This window comes from Octopus bimaculoides, chromosome 3 (genome assembly GCF_046866305.1).
Source record: "Octopus bimaculoides isolate indiv1 chromosome 3, ASM4686630v1, whole genome shotgun sequence".
NCBI classification, from domain to species: domain Eukaryota; kingdom Metazoa; phylum Mollusca; class Cephalopoda; order Octopoda; family Octopodidae; genus Octopus; species Octopus bimaculoides.
In genome coordinates this window covers 54973180-54996839 of record NC_142930.1, presented here as the reverse complement: position 1 = coordinate 54996839, position 23660 = coordinate 54973180, and the positions used below count along the sequence as shown (strand labels likewise).

At 37.8% G+C, this 23660-nt stretch overlaps 1 protein-coding gene across 1 annotated transcript in view; it reads left to right on the top strand.

Moving 5' to 3' along the window:
• The first annotated feature begins 2948 nt into the window (after positions 1–2948).
• The window catches only part of LOC106868453 (WD repeat and FYVE domain-containing protein 2), an 89001-nt gene continuing 68289 nt past the window's right edge, over positions 2949–23660 (top strand). The window contains exon 1 of the mRNA XM_014913727.3: positions 2949–3125. Within this exon, the coding sequence (XP_014769213.1) occupies positions 2974–3125 (152 nt within the window). The 5' untranslated portion in view covers positions 2949–2973. The remainder of the gene's footprint in view (positions 3126–23660) is intronic.

Here is a 23660-nt window from a genome sequence, read left to right as displayed (position 1 = left end):
GCAAAATGCTAAGTGGCATTTTGTCTGTCTTTACATTGTGGGTTCAAATGCTGCCAGGAGCAACTTTGCCTTTCATTCTTTTGGGGGTCAATAAAATAAGTACCAGTTGAGCACTGGAGTTAATTTAATTGATTTAACCCCTAACCTAAAATTATTGGACTTGAACTAAAGTTGAAACCAAAATATAGATAATTTGAAAAATTCCATATTAAGGATATAAAGTTACTCATATTTTACAAAGAAAGTTAGGAACATGGTTATAACTATATAGATCATCATCATTATCGTTTAATGTCCGCTTTCCATGCTAGCATGGGTTGGACGGTTTGACTGAGGGCTGGCAAGCCAGAAGACTGCACCAAGCTCCAATTTTATCTGGCAAAGTTTCTACAGTTGAATGCCCTTCCTAATGCGAACCACTCCAAAAGTGTAGTGGGTGCTTTTATGTGCCACCGGCATGAGGGCCAGTCAGGCAGTACTGGCATCAACCATGCTCAAATGGTGCTTTTTCACATGCCACCTGCACGGGAGCCAGTCCGGCAGCACTAGCAATGACCACATTCGAATGGTGTTTTTTACATGCCACCAGCACAGGAGCCAGTCAGGCAACGATCTTGCTCAAATGGTGCTTTTTACATGTCACTGGCACGGGAGCCACTCAGCAGCCCTGGCAACGATCACACTCGGACAGTGGGAAAAATTCTGTATCCAGGACATATCCTTTACACACATTTCATAAAGGAAGTTAGGAACGTGGTTATCAATCTACCTAGAATAGAATAGATAGATATTCAATCTTCACAACAATGACTTGTTCTAAGATGCATACATTAAATCATCTGTCAAATAGGGGGAGAGAAAGTCAAACATTACTGACAGATGCACACATTTGAACATTAATTGCATGCACACATCCTCCCCACACTTTCGTACATACAGCTAATTGTCATCTGTGTGTATCAAGAGTGCTTGTATGTGTATATTAATGAAAGTATACTTGTACCACTAGCATTTATTTGAATCCCTCCTTCCCCCATCTCTCTCTATTGCACACACACACACACACACTTTTACCATACCTTTTCCATGGAATGACAGATTTTTTTTTATCTCCACAGGAATTTATCATTAGCACTTTCTAACGTAACAGATCTGCCATGGGTCTGCTCAATCTGGGCTTATCTGGAATTACACAACTTCTTGTACACTACATACTTTCGCTTGTCTCAGTTCCTAACGTTTAAACCAGTGATATTACAACATTTTTTTCAGAAAGTAGTCCTCAAAATTCTGGTAGAAAACTTCATGGACTACCAACTGTAAATTTACGTACATTACACAGTAGGGCATATTTTAAATAAAGAAATTGATTATGCATTGCATAATTTGATGTACGTAAATTTACTTTTAATTAACTTTGATTTTATAAATTGTATAAATTTTGAGACTGAAATGAGTGATTTCATTGATCTTATAAAGCTAGTTGTAGATCACTAAAACTTTGTTATCGACCATTAATAGTTCATCTGGACCAAGACGTCTCCGAGTAACTATCTCACTAGATCTACCCTCCATTGTACCAGAACATGTAGAAACATCACAATTTTCCAATTCTTATAATATCCAAGATCCAATGGTTTATATAGGAACAAACTCCTAAATTTATGTTAAGAAATACGATGTATTTCTAAGATACCTTAGCCATATGAGTGATTTCTGTTTCAGCTGTGATGATATCACCTAAGAAGAAGAAGAAGAAGAATTAAATAATAAATGACTTGGTGCAATAGTCGTCTCCATTTCCTTCGTTTATATTGCTGATTGGGGGGGGGGGAGGGGCGCATAAACATCACGGCAGCCCATTCCTTTTCTACCTTAAAGATGTAATATTTTGTTGTAATGTTAAATATTTACATTTAGAATACAACGTTGTTTACTAAAACAACAACAACAACAACAAAGAACAATAGAAACCAATAAAAATACTGCAATAACAAGAGCTAAAATATAGATAAAGACATTATCAGCTAAAAGTGAAACCCAGTATCCGGAAGTAAATAAAACGTAGCCATTTTATTGAGTTGTATCAAGTGTTAGGTTGTTTAGGAGTCAATATTTTCACTGTTGTATATTCGAATAATAATTGTCTTTTGATAGACACTGGGAAGCACGAATGTATGAAAAATGAGAGGTGACATGAATGACTTTCTCTTCATGAATGTAATTGTAACGTAAATAAATTCGTTTTAATCAAGTATCGAAACCGGATCGCCAGTTTCAGTCGCGGACAAAAACACAGTAACTCAAAAAACATTAATCACGACGAACTACATAATAAATAATTATTTCTCACATTGACTGAAGACCATTAATTTATTTGGAGGAAGGGTATCCTTGTTTAGATCGTCTCCAGTATATGCCTCGTAAGTATGGAAGGCGAGAAAAAAATTGAGCTTTGTGGTGGGGAACTAAATTTAGAAAATTTAGTAATATTTAATTTAATCCAGTGATAATTATAAAGTTAGATAAGAACCATAGGGCAATCTGACCAAAGCAAAATTGGTTGTAGCGTATACTAAATGCATCAACACCCAATCAGACAGTGTCTGTGAATGTATGAGATACTTAAATAGAAAGAAGAAAGAAGATAACAGTAGTTAGTAATCAAAGGAGTGTGCTCGTTCTCTGGCTGTGCTTGTCATCTGTCAGTCTGTCTTTCTTTCTGTTTATTTTTCAATCTCTTTGTCTTTCCCTTTCTGTGTATCTATCACTTTCTCTGCCTTTCTATCTATCTGTCCTCTCTCTCTCTTTCTGTCTGTCTCTTTTTCTCTCTCTCTCTCTCTTTCTGTCTGTCTCTTTTTCTCTCTCTCTCTCTCTCTTTCTGTCTGTCTCTTTTTCTCTCTCTCTCTCTCTTTATTTATCACTCTCTCGCTATTTAACTGGTACTCAGGTATCACGTGATAAACCTATAACATGGCTGCTGAAATTAAGCCCGTTAGTCTTGGTAAGCAAGGAAATGTACGAAAACCCGTTTTGGTTAACAAATTGGAAGGTTATAGTGATAATGTCAACATGGCTGTATTTATTCCCCACGAAGATGGGGTGATTAGCATCTGTGATGACAGGTAAGTTTAGTTATTGACTACTGTTTACGGGAGGTGGTGGGCTGGGATGCTTGGACAGGTAAGATTTTTTTTTCTTCCTATTGACCACCCACCCGAAGTTGTGGAATTAGACTTACTATTATCACTTTAAGACACACGGCAACCGTTTTATATATTCTCCCACCCCTTTTAGTATCAGTCAGGGTTTCTAAACTTCTGTACTCCTTGCTAATACAACACTGTTGGTGCTAGTAGTCTGCGGTCTATTTTCATTTTGTTCTGTTATTTTCTTCAGTCCCAACTTGAATGGTTTATCATAACAATAACCCACCGTTGATCTACACCATTTAATCTGTATGATAGTATGATATATATATATATATATGTATATAAACTATGTTTGTATGTAAACTAACTTATATAAACATTGGGGCATTTTGTTTTGATTTTTGTAGAATAATTTTTATTTTCAATTTTGTTCAAATTTGTTTTCGTATTATTATTTTATTTTTTGAGTCCTCAGATATTCTGATGTAACTTGGCTGGCCTAACCTTTCGAATGTTTTAGTTATATATTTCTACGTATTGGAGGGAGGGGCACATGGTTTAAAATTAATTGGGTGAAACCTCCCTCAAGCCATCACACAGCTGTGTATGTCGTAGGCCTTGATATATTTTAGCTAATTCAAAGCCTACTCGTCAAAATGAATGTTGTTTATTACGTATTCCAAGTATAGTGTGAATTTAGAAATAGCAAATTTTATAGAATTACTGTATGAATCTAAGTGCTGAAATACCCTGTTTTCTCTAACTAATTAAGGTTATTGCGATGTTTTGAAATGTTAAACAAATTTGAAATCGGTTATAAGTGGTGTGAGAGTATTGTATTGTCTGTTGACATTATTTCAGTCTCGGTTGGGATATCGTTATATATATTACTGACATAGCAACGTAGCTCGCAAAACAATCAAGTTTTAACCAACAAATATAACTGCATTGATTTGTGAATAAATTAAAACCAGTGACTGAGAAAATTGTCAGTTCTTTTTGTATGTGTGATACTTTATTTCTTGTAATATCACTAAGCTAGTTAGGTCTTCTAAATTGGGGGTGGGTTTAGTTCTTGTGATCTAATACAACTTCCATACAATCTGATGTAAATTTATATAGTTTCTACGAAATATATTAAAATTTTAATTCGAATTTTCTGTTCACGAAAATTACTAGTAAGTTTTGGAACTAACCAATTTTACAAATAACTTGGCAAATTTTCTTTTTCTTTCTTTTGAAAAAGAAAATTTGCTTTTACAATCTAAGCATATCCGTCACATTACGCAGTGTTCACCCCCTTTTCTTTCAAACCCACTTGTTTGAAGGATTTCCCGTTTATCTTAACACTATTTTGGTTGACCGGATGTTTACTATTCGTTGCATGGTCTGTCCCAAACCTAAATCTACGTTCCAAATCCGTTCCAAACAGTTTCACTGGAACGGATGAGTGATTTGACTTGGTAACTTTTTACTTGAATGTATTGCTGATTACCGTTGAGAAATTGGAGGTGAATATAAACAACGTAAAACTAGTCCAACGGTGTTCTAACATTTTCCTTTACTTTCTCTCCCATACAAACCAGTTGCCAGATGTTATAGTGGATTCAAACGAGCCGACAAGAGAGACTGCGTGAAGTTGAACCTGCAAGAAATAGCCAATTCACACACACCCTTCTTACAGTCATATAAATGGAAGGGCATGTTGAACTGTCCTAGATTATGGTAGACCTAAAATAAAAGGACGGGTTAGTCTTCTCGGTGAAGTTTAATCTGAGTTCGAAGAGTTTCTGAATTAACCTGTCCCTTACAAGTTTTAGATAAACTACTTAGTGTTATACTTATGTCTGTTGTTTTGATTTTTAATTTCAATTACATATATCAAAATCTGTGCGACCGAATTCCTATATAGATATTGGTCAGCTGAAACTTTGAACGTAATTTAGAATTTAAAAGTTCTGTCGAAATAATTTTATCTCCTTACCTCAAAGGTTTTAGGTATTTTTCATTTTGTGTTGTGTTGGTTAATTTTAGAATAGAGATTATTTCTTAGGTAAATTCTTGATTGTTTTTGAACCGTGAAGTGCACAAAAAGAAAGACATATTCTCAAGGGGCACTTTTGATCATCATTTAATTGTTGATAACCAAATCTTATAATAAAAGACTTTTTTCTCTTTAATACAGCTCAATCTTCTTGGACCGTTGGGTTGTATCCGTTAAGCAAGATTTACTATTTAGTTTGTTCAACTTCGGCAAAAATAAACACCCCCCCCCGTCCTCAATTTCTGATTGAATGGTTAGGTTTTTATAAAAGACATCCAACCCATAAAATCACTTGCCACAACAGGCTCTGCCTCATTTTTAGCCCCCTATCATATGGGTTCAAACCATGAAGATAGAATTAAAATTCAGACCAGTTCACTCTTGTTTCTTTTGCAACTACGGCCCCATTGGAGCACTTTTACAATGAAAAATGTATTAAGATAGTTTTTGTTTATCTAATTAATTTTATGACTGGATAGTTTGATTTTGTTAAGTTTACTCTGTTCATGTAGAGCATGCGATCTTAATATTTGATTTAAAATGTGGTCTATTGATTGGAAAATTTCAATGCCTGTAATAATTCCCATGCTAGCTCATTCTTATACTATGGAATCAATTAGTACAGATGATATTTCATGTTGAGCCGACAGATGTTGAAGTACTGCATATTTGCAGTTGACAGTGTGAACTTTCCTTAGAGACTAAATTTGCTATGATGCTATGGTGGGTGTGACACTGTTTCCCATTCAAACTGCTCCATCCTTTGAAATGTCATCCTTGCTGTATGTGGCCAAGCATTATCCTGATGGAAGAACACCTTTTGTCTTGTAACCAAAGATGGTCGTTTTTCTTCTAGTGCTGACTTGAATGACTGGTTGAATGACCAAATCCAAGCTTCACTGCTAGTTCCTCGACATTTACAATGGGATTTTGTGCAAGCTCTGTTGTCTGATTTGGTGAGGTTTCTGTGGCTGGATACCTTTCCTCCTAATACCAACAACTTTACACAGGTTACTGGGTGCATTTTATGTGGTACCACCAGCACCAACAAGGCCACTAGTAAATTTGCAAAAGAAGATACCGCCACTGAGTGGGGAGTTGTATTGAGGGGGATGGCTTTGTGCCAAGTGATGAAAGGTTATGATAGAGGGATACAAATGGGTGTGTTACAGTAGAGGAGATACACAGCTACCCCCCCCCCCCCCCCCCGTTGGAAAAGGGGAGAGAGAGGAAGAGAAAAGATAGTGAAGATGTGTCGGGGTGCACCTCATTTTGAAATTGATAAAATAAAATACCAGCTAATTACTGGGATTGGTTCTATTAATTAAGCCAGAGGTGAAGGACTTTATGGAGAGCCACTTTCTGGTTAACTGTCATCTGACAGGATGCATTTAAAAAAAAAAGAAAAAAAAATTACCCTGCTTAACATAGTTTATAAAATTATAATTATCCATAAAAAGTTTTAACAAAATGTGAAAAGGTTTGAGTTTCAGAATAGGCACTCCCATTTGTAACCTTTTCGATTACTTTTTTGAAATTTTCTTTAGATTCAAAACACAATTGTAATTACTATAAACAAGTAATTACAAAATAATAATAATTATAATAATAATCCTTTCTACTAAAGGCCTGAAATTTTGAGGAAGGGGACTAGTTGATTACATCAACCCCAATGTTTTACTGGTACTTAATTCATTGACCCTGATAGGACGAAGGGCAAAGTTGACTTCAGTGGAATTTGAACTCGGAATGTTAAAACGGACGCAATACCGCTAAGCATTTGGTCTGGCTTGCTAACGATTCTGCTTGCTCACTGCCTTAATAATAATAATGATACTACAAGTTTTCGGTATTAGGCCAGCAGTTTGGAGAGTAGAGGAAGTTGATTACATTGACCCATGTGCTCAACTGCTTCTTATTGATCCTGGAAAGACGAGAAGCTAAGTCTACCTCAGTGGTATTTGAACTTGGAGTGTAGAGAGTCAAAAGAAATGCTGTTGAACATTTTTGTCTGACTTGCATACAATCCCACCAGCTTGTCACCTAATAATAATAATAATGGTTTCAAATTTTTGCACAAGGCCAGTAATTTTAGGGAGGGAGAAACGTTTATTACATCAACCCCATCTCTCAACTGGTACTTTATTTTATCAGTCCTGAAAACATGAAAGGTAAAGCTGACCTCAGCAGCATTTGAACTCAAAACATGAAAATAGAAACAAACTGTTGCTAAGCATTTTGCTGACATGCTAATGATTTAGTAGTAGTAGTAATCCTTTCTACTATAGGCACAAGGTCTGAAATTTGGAGGAGATGGATAGTCAATTTCATCAACCCCAGTGTGTAACTGGTACTTATTTTATCAACCCCCAAAAGGATGAAAGTCGACCTCGGTGGAATTTGAACTCAGAACATAAGGACAGACAAAATGTGCTAACGATTCTGCCAGCTTGCTGCCCTGATAATAATAATAATGATGGTTTCAAATTTTGGCACAAGTCCAGCAATTTCGGGGGAGAGGTTTAGTCGATTACATCAACCTTAGTGCTCAGTTGGCACTTATTTTATTGATCCTGGAAAGATGAAAGGCAAAATTGACTTTGACGGAATTGAACTCAGAATGTAAGGACAAATGAAATATTGCTAAGCATTTTGCCTGGTGTTTTAATGGTGTGCCAGATTGCCACTTTGATAGTAATAATAATGATGATGGTTTAAAATTTTGGCATAAGACCAGTAGGTTTGGGGCATGGGTAAGTCGATTACATCAATGCCATTGCTCAGCTAGTATTTACATTATATACTCCGAAAGGATGAAAGGCAAAGTTGACTTAAGTGGAATTTGAACTCGGAACATGAAGTCAGACGAAATGCTGCTAAGCATTTTGTCTGGCATCCTAATGATTCTGTCAGCTTGTTGCCTTAATTCTTTCTACTCGAGACACAAAACCTGAAATGTGGTGGGAGGGTATGGCTTATTACATCAATCCCAGTGCTTGATTGGTGCTTGTTTTATTGAGCCCAAAAGGATGAAAGGCAAAATCGACCTCAGTGGTATTTGAACTCAAAACATAAAAGTGGAAAAAATGCCACTAAGCCTGTTGTCTGGCATGCTAACAATTCATTAATACTAATAATGACAATATAATTATAATAATAACAGTAATAATTATTATTGCTGCTGCCAAGAAGAACATTTACCTGTGATTAATACATTCATCCAGACTAATGATAATATGACTGTCAAATGAGATGAAATCTAGAATTTTCTTGTGGAAATTTCCAAAACTCTATGCATTGTGAATTCATAAATAATTTTATTTCATTTGTTGTTGTTGTTGTTCAACAATAGCTGTGGGCTATAAATAGACATCTTGTTTAAATATATCTTGATTATTTTCTTATTCATTTATTCAGTGTTATTGTTGTGGCAGAGCCAATAAACCTTTTAGTATGAAAAAAAGAAAAAATCCATTGCTTAGTAACATGTCTGCTGAAAAAAAAAAAAAAAAAGAAACCCCAGATGTCTACTAAATCAACAAACAATAATGACTTCTAACAAAGGTATAAGGCCACACATTTTGTGGGAGAGGAGGGGATGCAGCTGATCATAATGATTTTGATTTTCATTTATTTACTTAAAAAGAAAAAAAAAAAAATGAATCAACTCTGCTGGAATTTGAACCCTCAAAGCCTAAAGAAACCTTACTAAATATTAGTTTCAACTTTTGGCACAAGGCCAGCAATTTCGAGGAAGTGGGTAAGTCGATTACAACAACCCCAGCCCTCAATTGGTACTTATTTTATTGACCCCAAAATGATAAAGTCGACCTTGATGGAATTTGAACTCAGAACATAAAGATGGATGAAAAGCCGCTTAGCTTTTTCCCTGGCATGCTAATGATTCTGCCAACTCGCTTCCTTAACCCTTTTGATACCAACCCACCTGAAACCGCCTCTGGCCCTGTAGTACAAATGTCTTGTTTTCAAAAGTTCTGAATTAAAATCGCCCACCAAACATTGGTCACAATTTATGTTCCTAACACTAGCTTAATGATAACTAAGTTATTTTACTAAATTCTTTGTATATTTAAAAATAACTGAAAGAAACACAGAGCATCTCAACAGAAATACGGTAATGAAAGGGTTAATCTTACTAAATATTACAATGTATCTTTTTCGGCACTTTATCATTTTCCACGATCCACTGCTTTATTAATAATGTTTCTAATTTAGTCCATCAATGATGGGTTCTAGTTATTACGTCTACTTCTTGACTGTTACTTTTTATTAACCTCTAAGTGGATGTAAAACAAAGTTCAACTCAGCAGGATTTGAACTTAGAATATTAAGTGCTGTAACAAATGCTGCAAGCAAATTTTTTTTTGCTTTAGTATTCCTGTCAGCTCACCAACCTTCCAGTAATAATGGTTTCAAATTTTGGCACAAGGCCAGCAGTTTTAAAGGAGTGAGTAAGTTTATTACAATGGTCCCAGTGCTCAGCTGGTACTTCTTTTATTGACCATGAAAGGATGAAAGGCAAAGTTGACTTCAGTGGAATTTGAACTCAGAACATATAGACAGACAAATGCCACTAAACCTTTTGCCTGACATGCTAATGATTCTGCCAGCTTTTCACCTTAACCTTCTTGTAATAATAAGGATCTGTAAAATAGGAACACAGCTACATATTTGAAGAGGTGTAGTTTATTAAATCAGCCCTAATGTTTTATTTTATGGACCCTAAAACGATGAAGTACTGAGTCAACTAGGTGCAGTTTAAATTTTAGACATAGCTAAAAAAAACTACAAAGTGGCCCATGAATGACTTGACGATTATTTATACATATATAATACAGTAGACCATTTCTAGGTCACCCTGTATAAAGCAGTTTGATTCTGCTTTCCATAATTTTTTTTTTACTTGCTTGGCATAAGTCCATTTATTTTGTGTGTGGGGAGGTAACCAAAATAATTTATTGAATCATTTCCAGAAAATTATTAGAATTTATGTTACCAAGCTCCAAAAAAATTAATTTATGGCAAAATCTACTATTTGAACTTGTTACAGAGTGAAGCACCAATGTTTGATAATCAGAACGTATACAGTTCAATTGTTTAAATGTCTGTACTAACACCTCCACTGTAGTGAAACTCTATTTTCTTTCATGTGCATGGGACCACATCCTGTGAGATGAGGTGTTGAAGTCAGTTGATGTTCATATGTTATCAACCTGGGATAGGAGAACCCTTTTCATACTGGTGTAATTTCATTCATTTTCAAATTTGAAACTGCTTGCTAGTTAAGTCTCTAAAAACTCATATGAAATAAATTAAGCTTTAATATGATAGAAGTTCCATACCTATGAATTTTTCTCAATACTGATATTTTCTCATAAGTTCTCATGCACTTGCAGTCCGACCCTTGTGCTAAAAACTTTTCCCATGTCAGCTCTAAACACTTATAAGTATTTTCTATCTATACTCTTTTACTTGTTTCAATAATTTGACTGTGGCCATGCTGGAGCACTGCCTTTTTTTTTTAGTCTAGCTAATCGACCCCAGGACTTATTCTTTGTAAGCCTAGTACTTATTCTATCGGTCTCTTTAGCCGAACCGCTGAGTTACGGGGACGTAAACACACCAGCAATGGTTATCAAGCAATGTTGGGGGGACAAACACACACACAAACATATACACACACATATATATATATATATATATATATATATATATATATACAACGAGCTTCTTTCAGTTTCCGTCTACCAAATCCACTCACAAGGCTTTGGTTGGCCCGAGGCTATAGTAGAAGACACTTGCCCAAGGTGCCACGCAGTGGGACTGAACCCGGAACTATGTGGTTGGTAAGCAAGCTACTTACCACACAGCCACTCTCTTTCTTTCTTTTTGTCTCTTCTCATAGTGTTACTGATTCTCACTTTTGCAATGTCTCTTTCCTCAGACAGGACCCTTTTTTTTTCATTATATAGCGGTTCTCTTCCCATACTTGTCAATATAATTCATATACGAGCTTGGTCTCTCCTTATGCTGCCATTTGCTAGAATGGTTATCCTGTTACAAATACACCACGTGCATGCACATACAAGTTCAGTTCAGGACGAATTGTAGTCAAATGGATTGTTGTGGCCCATCTTAGGATCCACTTCAATACACTGTTGTAATCAAGTGGATTATTTTCAGCCGTAGTACATGTGTACACACATGCATCAACTAGAAGCTCTTTTAGTTCACAAATTTATAAATCCTATTTGTAATAGGCATTGATGCCCAAATTCCTTGTTTTTTTTTTTTTCTCCTAGAAATCTTTTAACTCTTTAGCATTTAAACTAGCCATATCTGGCTAAAATATTCTATCTGTTTTATGTTCAAACCAGCCAGATCTGGTCTCTCACACTTATCCGACAATGTCTTTCTAAAAGTAAACAATCACATCATCAAAATCTCAAGGCTATGAAATAAAGCATGGTTTAATTCAAAACAATGTAAAGAAATTAGTATCATATATGACAGAATAATCTGAATGCTAAAGGGTTAAACCCTTGTAAGCCAGTGTGATCAAAGGTCCTTGGTCTCCAACAGGAAGTATGTCAAAGTTTAAGGGTACCAAAATAACTATCATTTCAGTAGTTGCCATCTGTGTTTTGGAGAGCTCTGTTTTATTTCTTAATATGTTTATACTTTGTGTTTATGTACATTTGTACCATATGCCACTTTTATGTTAACCAAATTTTTATTCTAGTTTGTTGTTGTTTAGTCCACAAGTTGTCTCAGCTCTGAAGGAGTAGATTTATCGTGTTTTATCTTCTCAGCCAAATGGTTCCAGGCTTGGTCCCACTACGTGATACCTTGAGCAAGTGTCTTCTACTATAGCCTTGGGTCGACCAAAGCCTTGTGAATAGATTTAGGAGACGGAAACTGAAAGAAGCTTGTCGTATATATTTATGTGTGTGTGTCTGAGCTTGTCACCCACCTCACCACTTGACAACCAGTGTTGGTGTGTTTACATCTCCATAGCTTAGTAGTTTAGCAAAAGTGACTAATAGAAAATGTCCTAGGGTCAATTTGTTCAACTAAAACTCTTGAAGTTGATGCCCCAGCATGACCACAGTTAAATAAATGAGTGGAACAAGTAAAAAGAAAAAAAGAAAAACATCTAGGATTACATCGTCCAATATGTCCTTCACTTATTCAGAGAGTAGGGGTGTGATTTGTAGGTAATTTGGTTGCTTTTTCTACCAAATGACTCTTTGGCTCTTAATCAGTTGTGTTCTGAGATTCTCTTTTAGTTGCTCTTTCAGTATTTATTGCTACAGTCAATGTCATGAAATAAATCTGTCCAAGCAGTTCTCATTTATTGCTACTTGTTTACTATTCCTTCCTTCTCTTCCCTTCCTGACCAACATTGATGATGTCATTTCTACCATTTAATATACCAACCACCTCAAAATTAACCTTGCTTACATTCTACCATGAAATTTTAATCAAAGACAAATTACGAAATCCAAGAAACATTTATAGTCTAGGCAACCAAACAGTCCTACTTATGGCTTACATATATAACTTAACAGCTATAGATGGACTTTTTTGTGTTTTATCATTAACCTTGCATACAGCCACTACATCACCATCTTAGTAGCAGCTGTTATTATTCCTAAAGTCATATTTAGCTCAGACAGGATGTTAGTTGTTTTCCATCAATTCATATGAAAAATGTCTCTTTTTCCCAAATCATTTGTTTTGTGACTTTTGCTAGTAGCAATATAGTTAGTTGATCAAAGAAACTTCAGTGGCATGCTGTAATGGCTATTTCCATGGTTACCTATCATTAGACCTGTTAATTACTCTATTTGTCTCTCTCTCTCTACACACACATGCAGAGACATGGTGAATTTCACTTAAAGCTTTATATTGCGCATAATTTAATACAAAGTTTTGGGGTTTTATATATATATATATATATATATCATTATCATCATCATCATCATCGTTTAACGTCTGCTTTCCATGCTAGCATGGGTTGGACAATTTGACTGAGGACTGGTGAAACCGGATGGCAACACCAGGCTCCAATCTAATTTGGCAGAGTTTCTACAGCTGGATGCCCTTTCTAACGCCAACCACTCAGAGAGTGTATTGTTTGCTTTTAAGTGTCACCGGCACGAAGGCCAGTCAGGCGGTACTGGCAACGGCCACGCTCAAAATGGTGTCTTTTATGTGCCACCCGCACAAGAGCCAGTCCAGGGGCACTGGCAACGATCTCGCTCGAAAATCCTACGAAGGCCAGTCAGGCGGTACTGGCAACGGCCACGCTCAAAATGGTGCATCTTATGTGCCACCCACACAAGAGCCAGTCCAGGGGCACTGGCAACGATCTCACTTGGCCTCACTTGGCTTGCTGGGTCTTCTCACGCACAGCACATTTCCAAAGGTCTAGGTCAGTAGTCATCGCCTCGGTGAGGCCCAATGTTCGAAGGTCTTGCCTCACCACCTCAGCCCAGGTCTTCCTGGGCCTACCTCTTCCACGGGTTCCCTCAACTGTTAGGGTGTGGCACATTTTCAGGCAGCTATCCTCATCCATTCTCACCACATGTCCATACCAGCGCAATCGTCTCTCTTGCACACCACAACTGATGCTTCTTATGTTCAGCTTTTCTCTCAAGATACTTACACTCTGTCGGGTATGCACACTGACATTACACATCCAACGGAGCATACTGGCTTCATTCCTTGCGAGCTTACGCATGTCCTCAGCAGTCACAGCCCATATTTCACTGCCATGTAGCATGGCTGTTCGTACACATGCGTCATACAGTCTGCCTTTTACTCTGAGTGAGAGTCCCTTTGTCGCCAGCAGAGGTAAGAGCTCTCTGAACTTTGCCCAGGCTATTCTTATTCTAGCAGCTACACTTTCAGCGCACCCACCCCCACTACTAACTTGGTCACCCAGATAGCGGAAGCTATCAACTACCTCTAGTTTTTCTCCCTGGAATGAGATAGTTGTTTCCTGTTTGTTTACAGTGTTTATTGCACCTGAACATCTGCCACATATAAAAACTAACTTATCTCTCTCTCTCTCTCTCTCTATATATATATATATATATATATATATATATATATATATATAAACAGTTTTTCTTTTTTTTAAGCTATCTTCATATAATCAGATGAATAAAATTCATTATCATTTGTAGCCATGTTCTTATTCTATCTTCTCTTTGTTTGTTTACTTATTATGGTCTTTGAGAAACAGACCTACATCATGTATGTGGTGCTAAGAGGTCAAGACTAAAATCTTAAGAAAAATTGTCATAAAATGATTTAACATATGTTAGATTACCTTTTCAGGAAGATAAAGTTATAAACATTTATTATGTGATTTATTGAAGTAAATTCTGATTCAGTTATGAATAACAGGTTTTACCAACACAAACTGCCTATCAGAATTCATATGTTCTCAGCCTTGCTTTACTTGTTTATCAAGCTACTTCAGTGAACAAAATAAAATAAAGTAAAATTAAGATACTGATTTGATATTTTCAATTTACTTTTTACTTGTTTCAGTCTTTGGCCTGTGTCCATGCTGGGCACCACCTTGAAGAGTGTAGTCAACAAATTGAGGCCAATATCATTTTAAATCTGGTACTTATTTTTTCCATGTCTTTTGCTAAATTGCTAAGTTACAGGGATGTAGAAACCCAACACCAGTAGTAAGTCGGTGGGTGGGGTAATAAACACCTGTACACACACACACACACACACACACACACACACACACACACACACACACACACACACACACACACACACACACATCAATATACACAATGGGCTTCCACACAGGTTCCATCTCCCAAATTCACTCATAAGGTGTTAGTTGGCCTGGGGCTATAGTAGAAGGTGCCACTCAGTGGAACTGAACCCAAATCTACATGGTTGTAAGCACACAAGCAACTTTCAGTTGTATCTACTTGCCTTAACAATGATAATTTTATGCAAACATGAGTGTATGTATATCATCATCATCATCATCGTTTAACATCCGCTTTCCATGAGGATTGGCGAACCAGATGGCTGCACCAGGCTCCAATCTGATCTGGCAGAGTTTCTACAGCTGGATACCCTTCCTAACACTAACCACTCCGAGAGTGTTGTGGGTGCTTTTACATGCCACCGTCACAAGGGCCAGTTAGGCAGTACTGGCAATGGCCACGCTCAAATGGTGTTTTTTAAATGCCACCTGTACAGGAGCCAGTCCAGTGGCACTGGCAACGACCTCACTCGAATGTTTTTTCACATGCTACTGGCACAAGTGCCAGTAAGGCAGCGCTGGTAATGATCACGCTCAAATGGTGCTATTTACGTGCCACCAGCAGCGAAGCCAGACAGCTGCTCTGGCAATGATCACGCTCGGATGGTGCTCTTAGCGCTCCACTGGCATGGGTGCCAGTCATCGAATTTGATTCGATTTCAATTTCACTTGCCTCAACAGGTTTTCGCAAGCATAGTTTAGTGTCCAATGAAGGAAAGGTATGCATAAGTGGGCTGGTTACACCCCTGGCATAGGCCACGGGTTATGGTCTCACTTGGCTTGCCGGGTCTTCTCACACACAGCATATTTCCAAAGGTCTTGGTCACTTGTCATTGCCTCGGTGAGGCCTAATGTTCAAAGGTCATGTTTCACCACCTCATCCCAGGTCTTCCTGGGTCTACCTCTTCCACAGGTTCCCTCAACTGCTAGGGTGTGGCACTTTTTCACACAGCTATCCTCATCCATTCTCGAAACATGATCATACCAGCATAGTCGTCTCTTTTGCACACCACATCTGATGCTTCTTAGGTCCAACTTTCCTCTCAAGGTACTTACACTCTGTCGAGTATGCAAACTATCATTACACATCCATCAGAGCATACTGGCTTCATTCCTTGCGAGCTTACGCATGTCCTCAGCAGTCACTGCTCATGTTTCACTGCCATGTAGCATGGCTGTTCATACACGTGTCATACAGTCTGCCTTTTACTCTGAGCAAGAGGCCCTTTGTCACCAGCAGAGGTAAGAACTCTCTGAACTTTGCCCAGGCTATTCTTATTCTAGCAGCTAAACTTTCAGCGCACCCTCCCTCGCTACTGATTTGGTCAACTAGGTAATGGAAGCTGTCAACTACTTCTAATTTTTCTCCCTGGAATGTGGCGGAAATTGTTCTCTGCATATTTTCAGTGTTTATTGCTCCTGAGCATCTGGCACATACAAAAACTATCTTCCAAGTTAGACTTCCTTTGATATTGCTGCACCTCTTATGTGTCAATAGCTTACACTTGGTACATCTTATAGAGTTTCTACCTACACCTTTTCTACAGATCTAGCAGGGCCATCTACCTGAAGGGGTTTGTGGTTTGTCTGCTTTCCTACTTATTAGGACTTTGGTTTTAGCTAGGTTGACTCTAAAGCCCTTCGATTCTAATCCTTGTTTCCACACCTGAAGCTTCTCCTCTAGTTCTGATAGTGACTCAGCAATTAGAGCAAGGTCGTCAGCATAGAGGAGCTCCCAGAGGCATCCTGTCTTGAATTCCTGTGTTATTGCCTGGAGGACTATGATACATAGGAGGGGGCTGAGGACTGAACCTTGGTGGATCCCTACCTCTACCCGGAATTCTTCACTGTACTCGTTGCCAACCCTCACCTTACTGACAGCGTCCCTGTACATGGCTTGCACAGCTCTCACTCACCATTCATCTATCTCTAGTTTCCTCATTGACCACCAGATAAGGGATCAGGGGGACCCTGTCAAAGGCTTTCTCCTTGTCAACGAAAGCCAGGTACAGAGGTTTCTCTTTGGCTAGGTATTTCTCCTGCAGCTGTCTTGCCAGAAATATAGCATCAGTGGTGCTTTTCCCTGGCACGAACCCAAACTGCATCTCATCTAAACTGACTCTCTCCCTAATTAGTTGGGCTATGATCCGCTCCATGACTTTCATTACCTGATCCAACAACTTGATACCTCTGTAATTATTTGTATCTAAAGCGTCACCTTTACCTTTGTAGCAGTTGACTATGGTGCTGCTACACCAGTCATTGGGTATGACTCCTTTGTGTATCACCTGGCTAACTATATGGGTGACTAGGCTATAGCTGACACTGTTAGATATTTTGAGCATCTCTGCAGTGATTCCTGATGGGCCAGGAATCTTCATACTCTTAATTGCTTTATCTACTATGGTACTGTCAACTCGCATAACTGTCCTTCTGTTGGGTCGACATTTGGGAGACTCTCTTTCTCCCATTCATTTTCTTTTTTGAGCAACCTTTCATAGTGGTGTCTCCAAGCCTCTCTCTTTGCAGCCTCGTTTAGTACAAGTGAACCATCATCCATGCGGACACATCTCTCTCCATGACATTACGATTCTCTCTCACACACTGTCTTGCAACACAAAATGCCTCATGTCTTTGGTTCTCATGGCGCAGAACATTAGCAAATTTTTTCTTATCTACTTCCCCTCTGGTTAAATAAACCTGTCTCTTAGCTTCCCTTCTGGCAGTCTGATACAATTCCCTGCTACCACCATTCTTTGTGTGTGTGTGTGTGTGTGTATGTATATATATATATATATATATATATATATATATATATATATATAGTTAAAAAAGTTGGAAAAGGCACAAAAGTATATTTTAGAGTAAGTTTATTATTTTTGTTACAGTGAGTGATTTAAAATTTCAATAAGATCGATACATCGAAACTAGTTTTATTTTAAATCACTCACTATAACAAAAGTATTAAACATTCTCTAAAATATACTTTTGTGCCTTTTCCAACTTTATTTACTTTTTTAGCCTTAATTTTTTATTTGTATGGGCTCCTAACCCCTTTCTAACTATATATATACACACACACACACACACACACACACACACACACACACACACACACACACACACACACACACACACACACACACACACACACACACACACACACACACACACACACACACACACACACACACACACACACACACACACACACACACACACACACACACACACACACACACACACACACACACACACACACACACACACACACACACACACACACACACACACACACACACACACACACACGCACACACACACACAGGGTATTCGGGCTAAATTTGATGTTTTTTTTTTTTTATGTCTCCTTTTTTCAGGTATATCTTGATTTATTGATGATCACTTAATGGTGTTGGGGGCATAAAGATGCAAGTTGTAATTGAAAAAAAAAAGGACTGGAAATCATTTAAATATTGGAAAAGAGTTACCCAATTCATGATGATTCGTGCAGGGTACCAAAATACCGACATCATCACTGCTGTTCAATGCTCTATAAACACTGTAAAGGCTGTAAGATGTGCCATGGCTTACTGTAACAGAGACTATGAAGTTGTGGCTAGCAGGAAGGGACACAGCAGGCATTCTGATTGCATCTGCATGCTGGACTTCTTCCCAACAGCAGGAACAAAGCCATAGTCTTAATTCAGACAGCTACATAAAGCTGCTGATAAGAGTTGCTGTTTGAAGGCCATGTGTGCAGCAGCAGGATTTGGCTCCTTGCCATACATCCAGATAAAGATGGAAGTGGTTGTTGGAGAATTTCTATGACTTCACCAGCCCCAATTTCTGGCCTTCTAATTCCCCTGATTGTAATCCCATGGATTACTGTGTAGGGGGCATGGTTGAGAAAGACACCAACTATTCTGCCTGCAACACCAAGGCTGAGCTAGTGGCCAAGATCAAGAAGGTGTTTGAAGATCTTCTCAGGAACTGTGAAGAATGCATGCAACAAGTTCAAAAGCTGCCTTGAAGCTGTGGTGGAAGCTGAGGGCAGCTACTTTGAGTAAATCATTCTCTCAGCTATAAACTTGTTGATATTTTTTGATGTTCTAAAATACTTTTATTTTTGGTTGGGATATTGTGTTTTCTTTTCCTATGTAAACTGTGAAATTTAGCAGAAACACCCTGTATATCTTTTTGTTGTGAGGTTACACTCTATTATAAGTGAGTAGTTTTATGCTGCTCAACTGATATTTGAAATTACAAAATACAGTATTTATAATGATGATGATGATGATGATGATAATGAAAAATCAGCATGATAGGTTATTGACACAGAGAAAGGAAATAGAGCAAAAAGAAATGTAGTGTAAATCTAAATAAATAAAATGAAAATAAAGCAGTAAAATAGTTATTTGTAAACAACTATATGTAACAGTAATATGTAGCATGCTTTTGCTGATAGCTGTAGGTGTCTATTTAGTCAGGAGTAGATGTAGACACTCTTGGACCTCTCACTTTTAACCTTGCTGAACAATGCTGGATATGGCAGCGAGAGAGAGAGAGAGAGGGAGAGGGAGAGAGAGAGAGCTATATCAACACTGGGCCGGTACTAATTTTCAGCTTAGTAGACTGGAGCAAAGTGAACTGAAATGCCTTACTCAAAGTGTGCCAACATACACTTAGTCCAGGAATTAAAACTGTGATTTTTGATTGTGTGCCCAACACCTTAAATTTGGACGCACACGCACGCACGCACGCACGCACGCGCGCGCGTAGGTTATGTTATATACTCAGGTTATATATATCCCTTTCTGGGATGAGGTGGTGAAGCACAACCTTTGAATGTTAGGCCTCACCAAAGCGGTGACAAATAACCAAGACCTTTGGAGATATGCTGTAGTTGAGAAGACCCGGCAAGCCAAGTAAGACCATAACCATATCCTATGCCAGTGCAACATAACCAGCCCATTTAAGAGTACCCTTCAATCATTGGGCATTAAACTGCGCTTGCAAAGACCTGTTGAGGCAAGTGAAGTCGCTGTCATGGCCAATGACAGTACCACTTGATTGGCACCTGTATGGTAGGTATGAGAGATTTGATTTGGTCAATTTTAACATAAAACAGGGAGAATATTTGGGCCAAGTATGACCAGATTAAATACTAAGGGGACATACATAAATAAAAGTATATTGCATTTGCTGTTTATGGCAGATGCACTACATATTTTGTATTACATATTTTACGGTATATAGTTTATCGGAATCAGAATCGAATTAAATTGATGACTGGTACCCATGCCAACGTCATCTCCTTCATTGGACATGAAACTCAGCTTGCGAAGACCTGTTGGGGCAAGCGAAAGCGAAATTGTGATGGCACCTGTGCCCAGCGTCGCCTTTCTGGCACTTGTGCCCGTGGCATGTGTAAGGACTTTCAAGCAAGATTGTTGCCAGTGCCCCTGGACTGGCTCTTGTGCGGGTGGCACATAAAATACACCAATTTGAGCGTGGCCGTTGCCAGTACCGCCTGACTGGCCTTCGTACCGGTGACACGTAAAAGCACCCACTACACTCTCAGAGTTGTTGGCATTAGAAAGGGCATCCAGCTGTAGAAACTCTGCCAAATCAGATTGGAGCCTGGTGTAGCCATCTGGCTTCACCAGTCCTCAGTCAAATCGTCCAACCCATGCTAGCATGGAAAGCAGACATTAAACGACGATGATGATGATGATTATGAAAGATATGTTATTTAAGTTTTTGTTACATTTCATTTCCTTATGAATGAGGGTTATTCTGTAAGTAATGCAAAAGTGGGCACAGCATTTTTATTAACTGACATGGGGTGCTCAAATGGCACATGTTGATTAAATGTTTCTTCCTCTATACAAATGTACTTCATAGCATAGTTTCCATCATGAGTGATGCATTTGCACCATTGTTGAACTTAACTCTTGATTCCTCTTTGAAAAAAATTCATGTGTGCATTGTTGTACTCACTTCTTCATTGCTGCTTTCAGATTGTTTTTGCTATCATATTGTTGTCTCTGAAGACTTTCTTTCATTGGACTGAACAAGTCCTCTATATTGTTTCTGTTGTAAGTGTCAGTTAAAGCTTTTCTAAATTTCCAGACAAGCTGAGAGCTCTTTTAGCTTTTATGTCTTCTTCAAATTGTCTTTTGTTTCTGAGTCTGCCCAGTTCTTGCATTAAAGTCCATAATAACTAATTTGTGTTGAGTGGTACATTCTTCACCAAGGAGAAACTTAGCATTTTCAAATATCTACCTATTCTGGTTTCTAATGAGAATGGAGTCTGTCTGGCTTGTGCGCTTGTTTGCTTGATTGTTTGGTGATGAGGTAGCTGGCCAGTTTCTTAAATTTTGTATTGCAAATGTTTAGGTCATTTGCATCACATTACCTCCAATAGCCTACACATCCTTCATTCCTCATACTATAACCATAACTTCCATATACACTAGGGAAGCTCTCCTATTGTTGCCCAGTATTAGTTGCCATAATAATGAGGTTACAGTCCCATAAAAGCAGTCCTTCTGTTCAAATGTTATAGTTTGCATTGTCTACAACCAGCTTTGTGTGTTTGTCTATATCTGCAGGCTGTGCATATATGTATCTATATATTTCTTTTATCTTCTGAATTTTTTTTTGTATATTTTCATTTTTCTTTTTCCTTTATTCACCATTTTAGACACATTTTCAGTTTCAGTGGCTGCCTACACACAACATTTATTTTGTCCATCAGATTAAATATGATAATTAATTTCAATCAGTAACTGTGCTAAATAGTTTTTCTCTTGCAAATTTCAAACATTCACACACACCCATTTATGTTGGTGCTGCCTTCATCTTACTGATACAAAGGTTGGTGACTATTTTGAAACTCATTAACTTATTTTGCACCTGTAGAGTTAACTAGAACTAGTAGAGTTAGATAATTTATGTTAAGATCATAGAATTAAATGTTTTTGTTTGTATATCATATTTTGTCTTTTGTCTTTTTTCACAATATATATATATATATATATACTTGAGTATTACCCATCATATGGCAAGTAACATTGGTAGCATACTTTTGCCACTATGGGTAATATCAAGAAATACGGTATACATTCAATAATTATAATTTAACTTTTATCAAATTTCTTGGTACTTATATGAAATGAATACTAATTTTTGAAAAAAAAAATCTCTTACTGAAAATTAAATAAAATAGTATTCAAAAAGTAAATTCAAAGAGATGAGATTACACTGTTGATTTTATATTGTGGAAGTTCCACACACTCATCTTCTCTCTCTCTTTCTCTCCCTCCCTTCCCATATATATGTATAAGTCAAAAATTATATAAACTTTCAAGAGAATGTAAAATAATTCATTTTTGGAATAGTGGATCTTGAAGCACATAAAGCTATAGATAATAGCTTGTAAATATTGGGTTGGAAAGCCTTTTTAGATCGAAAAAGATAAGGCTGCTCATGGGACCTAAACCCAAATCTTTTCTAGACATGACAAGTTTTCTGCCATTGGACCAAAGTAATCCTTCAAATTGCTTTGGGCCAGTGGTAGGACGCCTGTTTATGTCTACAGGAAATTTGGGTTTCAGTCCCACAGGCAGCTTTTAACATCTTCTATTCGGTTTTTCAACCCAATATTTACATGCTATTATTTATATTTTTGTGCTTTGAGATGTACTATGCTAAAAAAATGTTATGTACAGGCCCAGGAGTGGCTGTGTGGTAAGAGGCTTGCTTCTCAACCACTTGGTCCCAGTTTCAGTCCCACTGCATGGCACCTTGGGCAAGTGTCTTCCACTATAGCTTCAGGCTGACCAAAGCCTTGTGAGTGTATTTGGTAGATGAAAACTGAAAGAAGCCTGTTGTGTGTGAGTATATATATATGTGCGTGTGTGTGTGTAGGTGGATGTGTATTTGTGTATCTATTTATGTCCCCATAACTTAGCGGTTCAGCAAAAGAGACCAATAGAATAAGTACTGGGTTTACAAAGAATGTCCTGGGGTTGATTTGTTCATCTAAAGGCGGTGTTCCTGCATGGCAGCAGTCAAATGACTGAAATAAATAAAAAATATATATATATATTCTGCTTAGGCATAGCGAGACTAATAACCTAGTGTAGATCTCTCTCTCTCTCTCTCATATATGTGTGTGTATGTGTGTCTTTCCTCATGTGAATGGTCCTCTTAATCCCAGCATTAAGGTAACCCTATCAAAACACATTGCTTCTTTTATAAACCTCTTTGAGGCAGCATTCCTCTTAGACGTTTATTCTTAGGACTTACAATCACTAGAAAAGCTTTCCTCAAGGACATCGCTGTGCGTTACTTTCCATGAATTCTCTATAGCGTGTAACTGGACTCACTAACATTGGGTTGTCAGCACTTGAAAACTAAATGTAGTTATGTAGCCAATTCTTCAAATAATTGAACTTTACATATATTGAGTACTTTTCCTCAGTGATTTGTTATACTCATACATTCAGGCACAGGGAGTGGCTGTGTGATAAGTAGCTTGCTTACCAACCACATGGTTCCCGTTTCAGTCCCACTGCATGGCACTTTGGGCATATCTTCTACTATAGCCTTGGGCCAAGCAAAG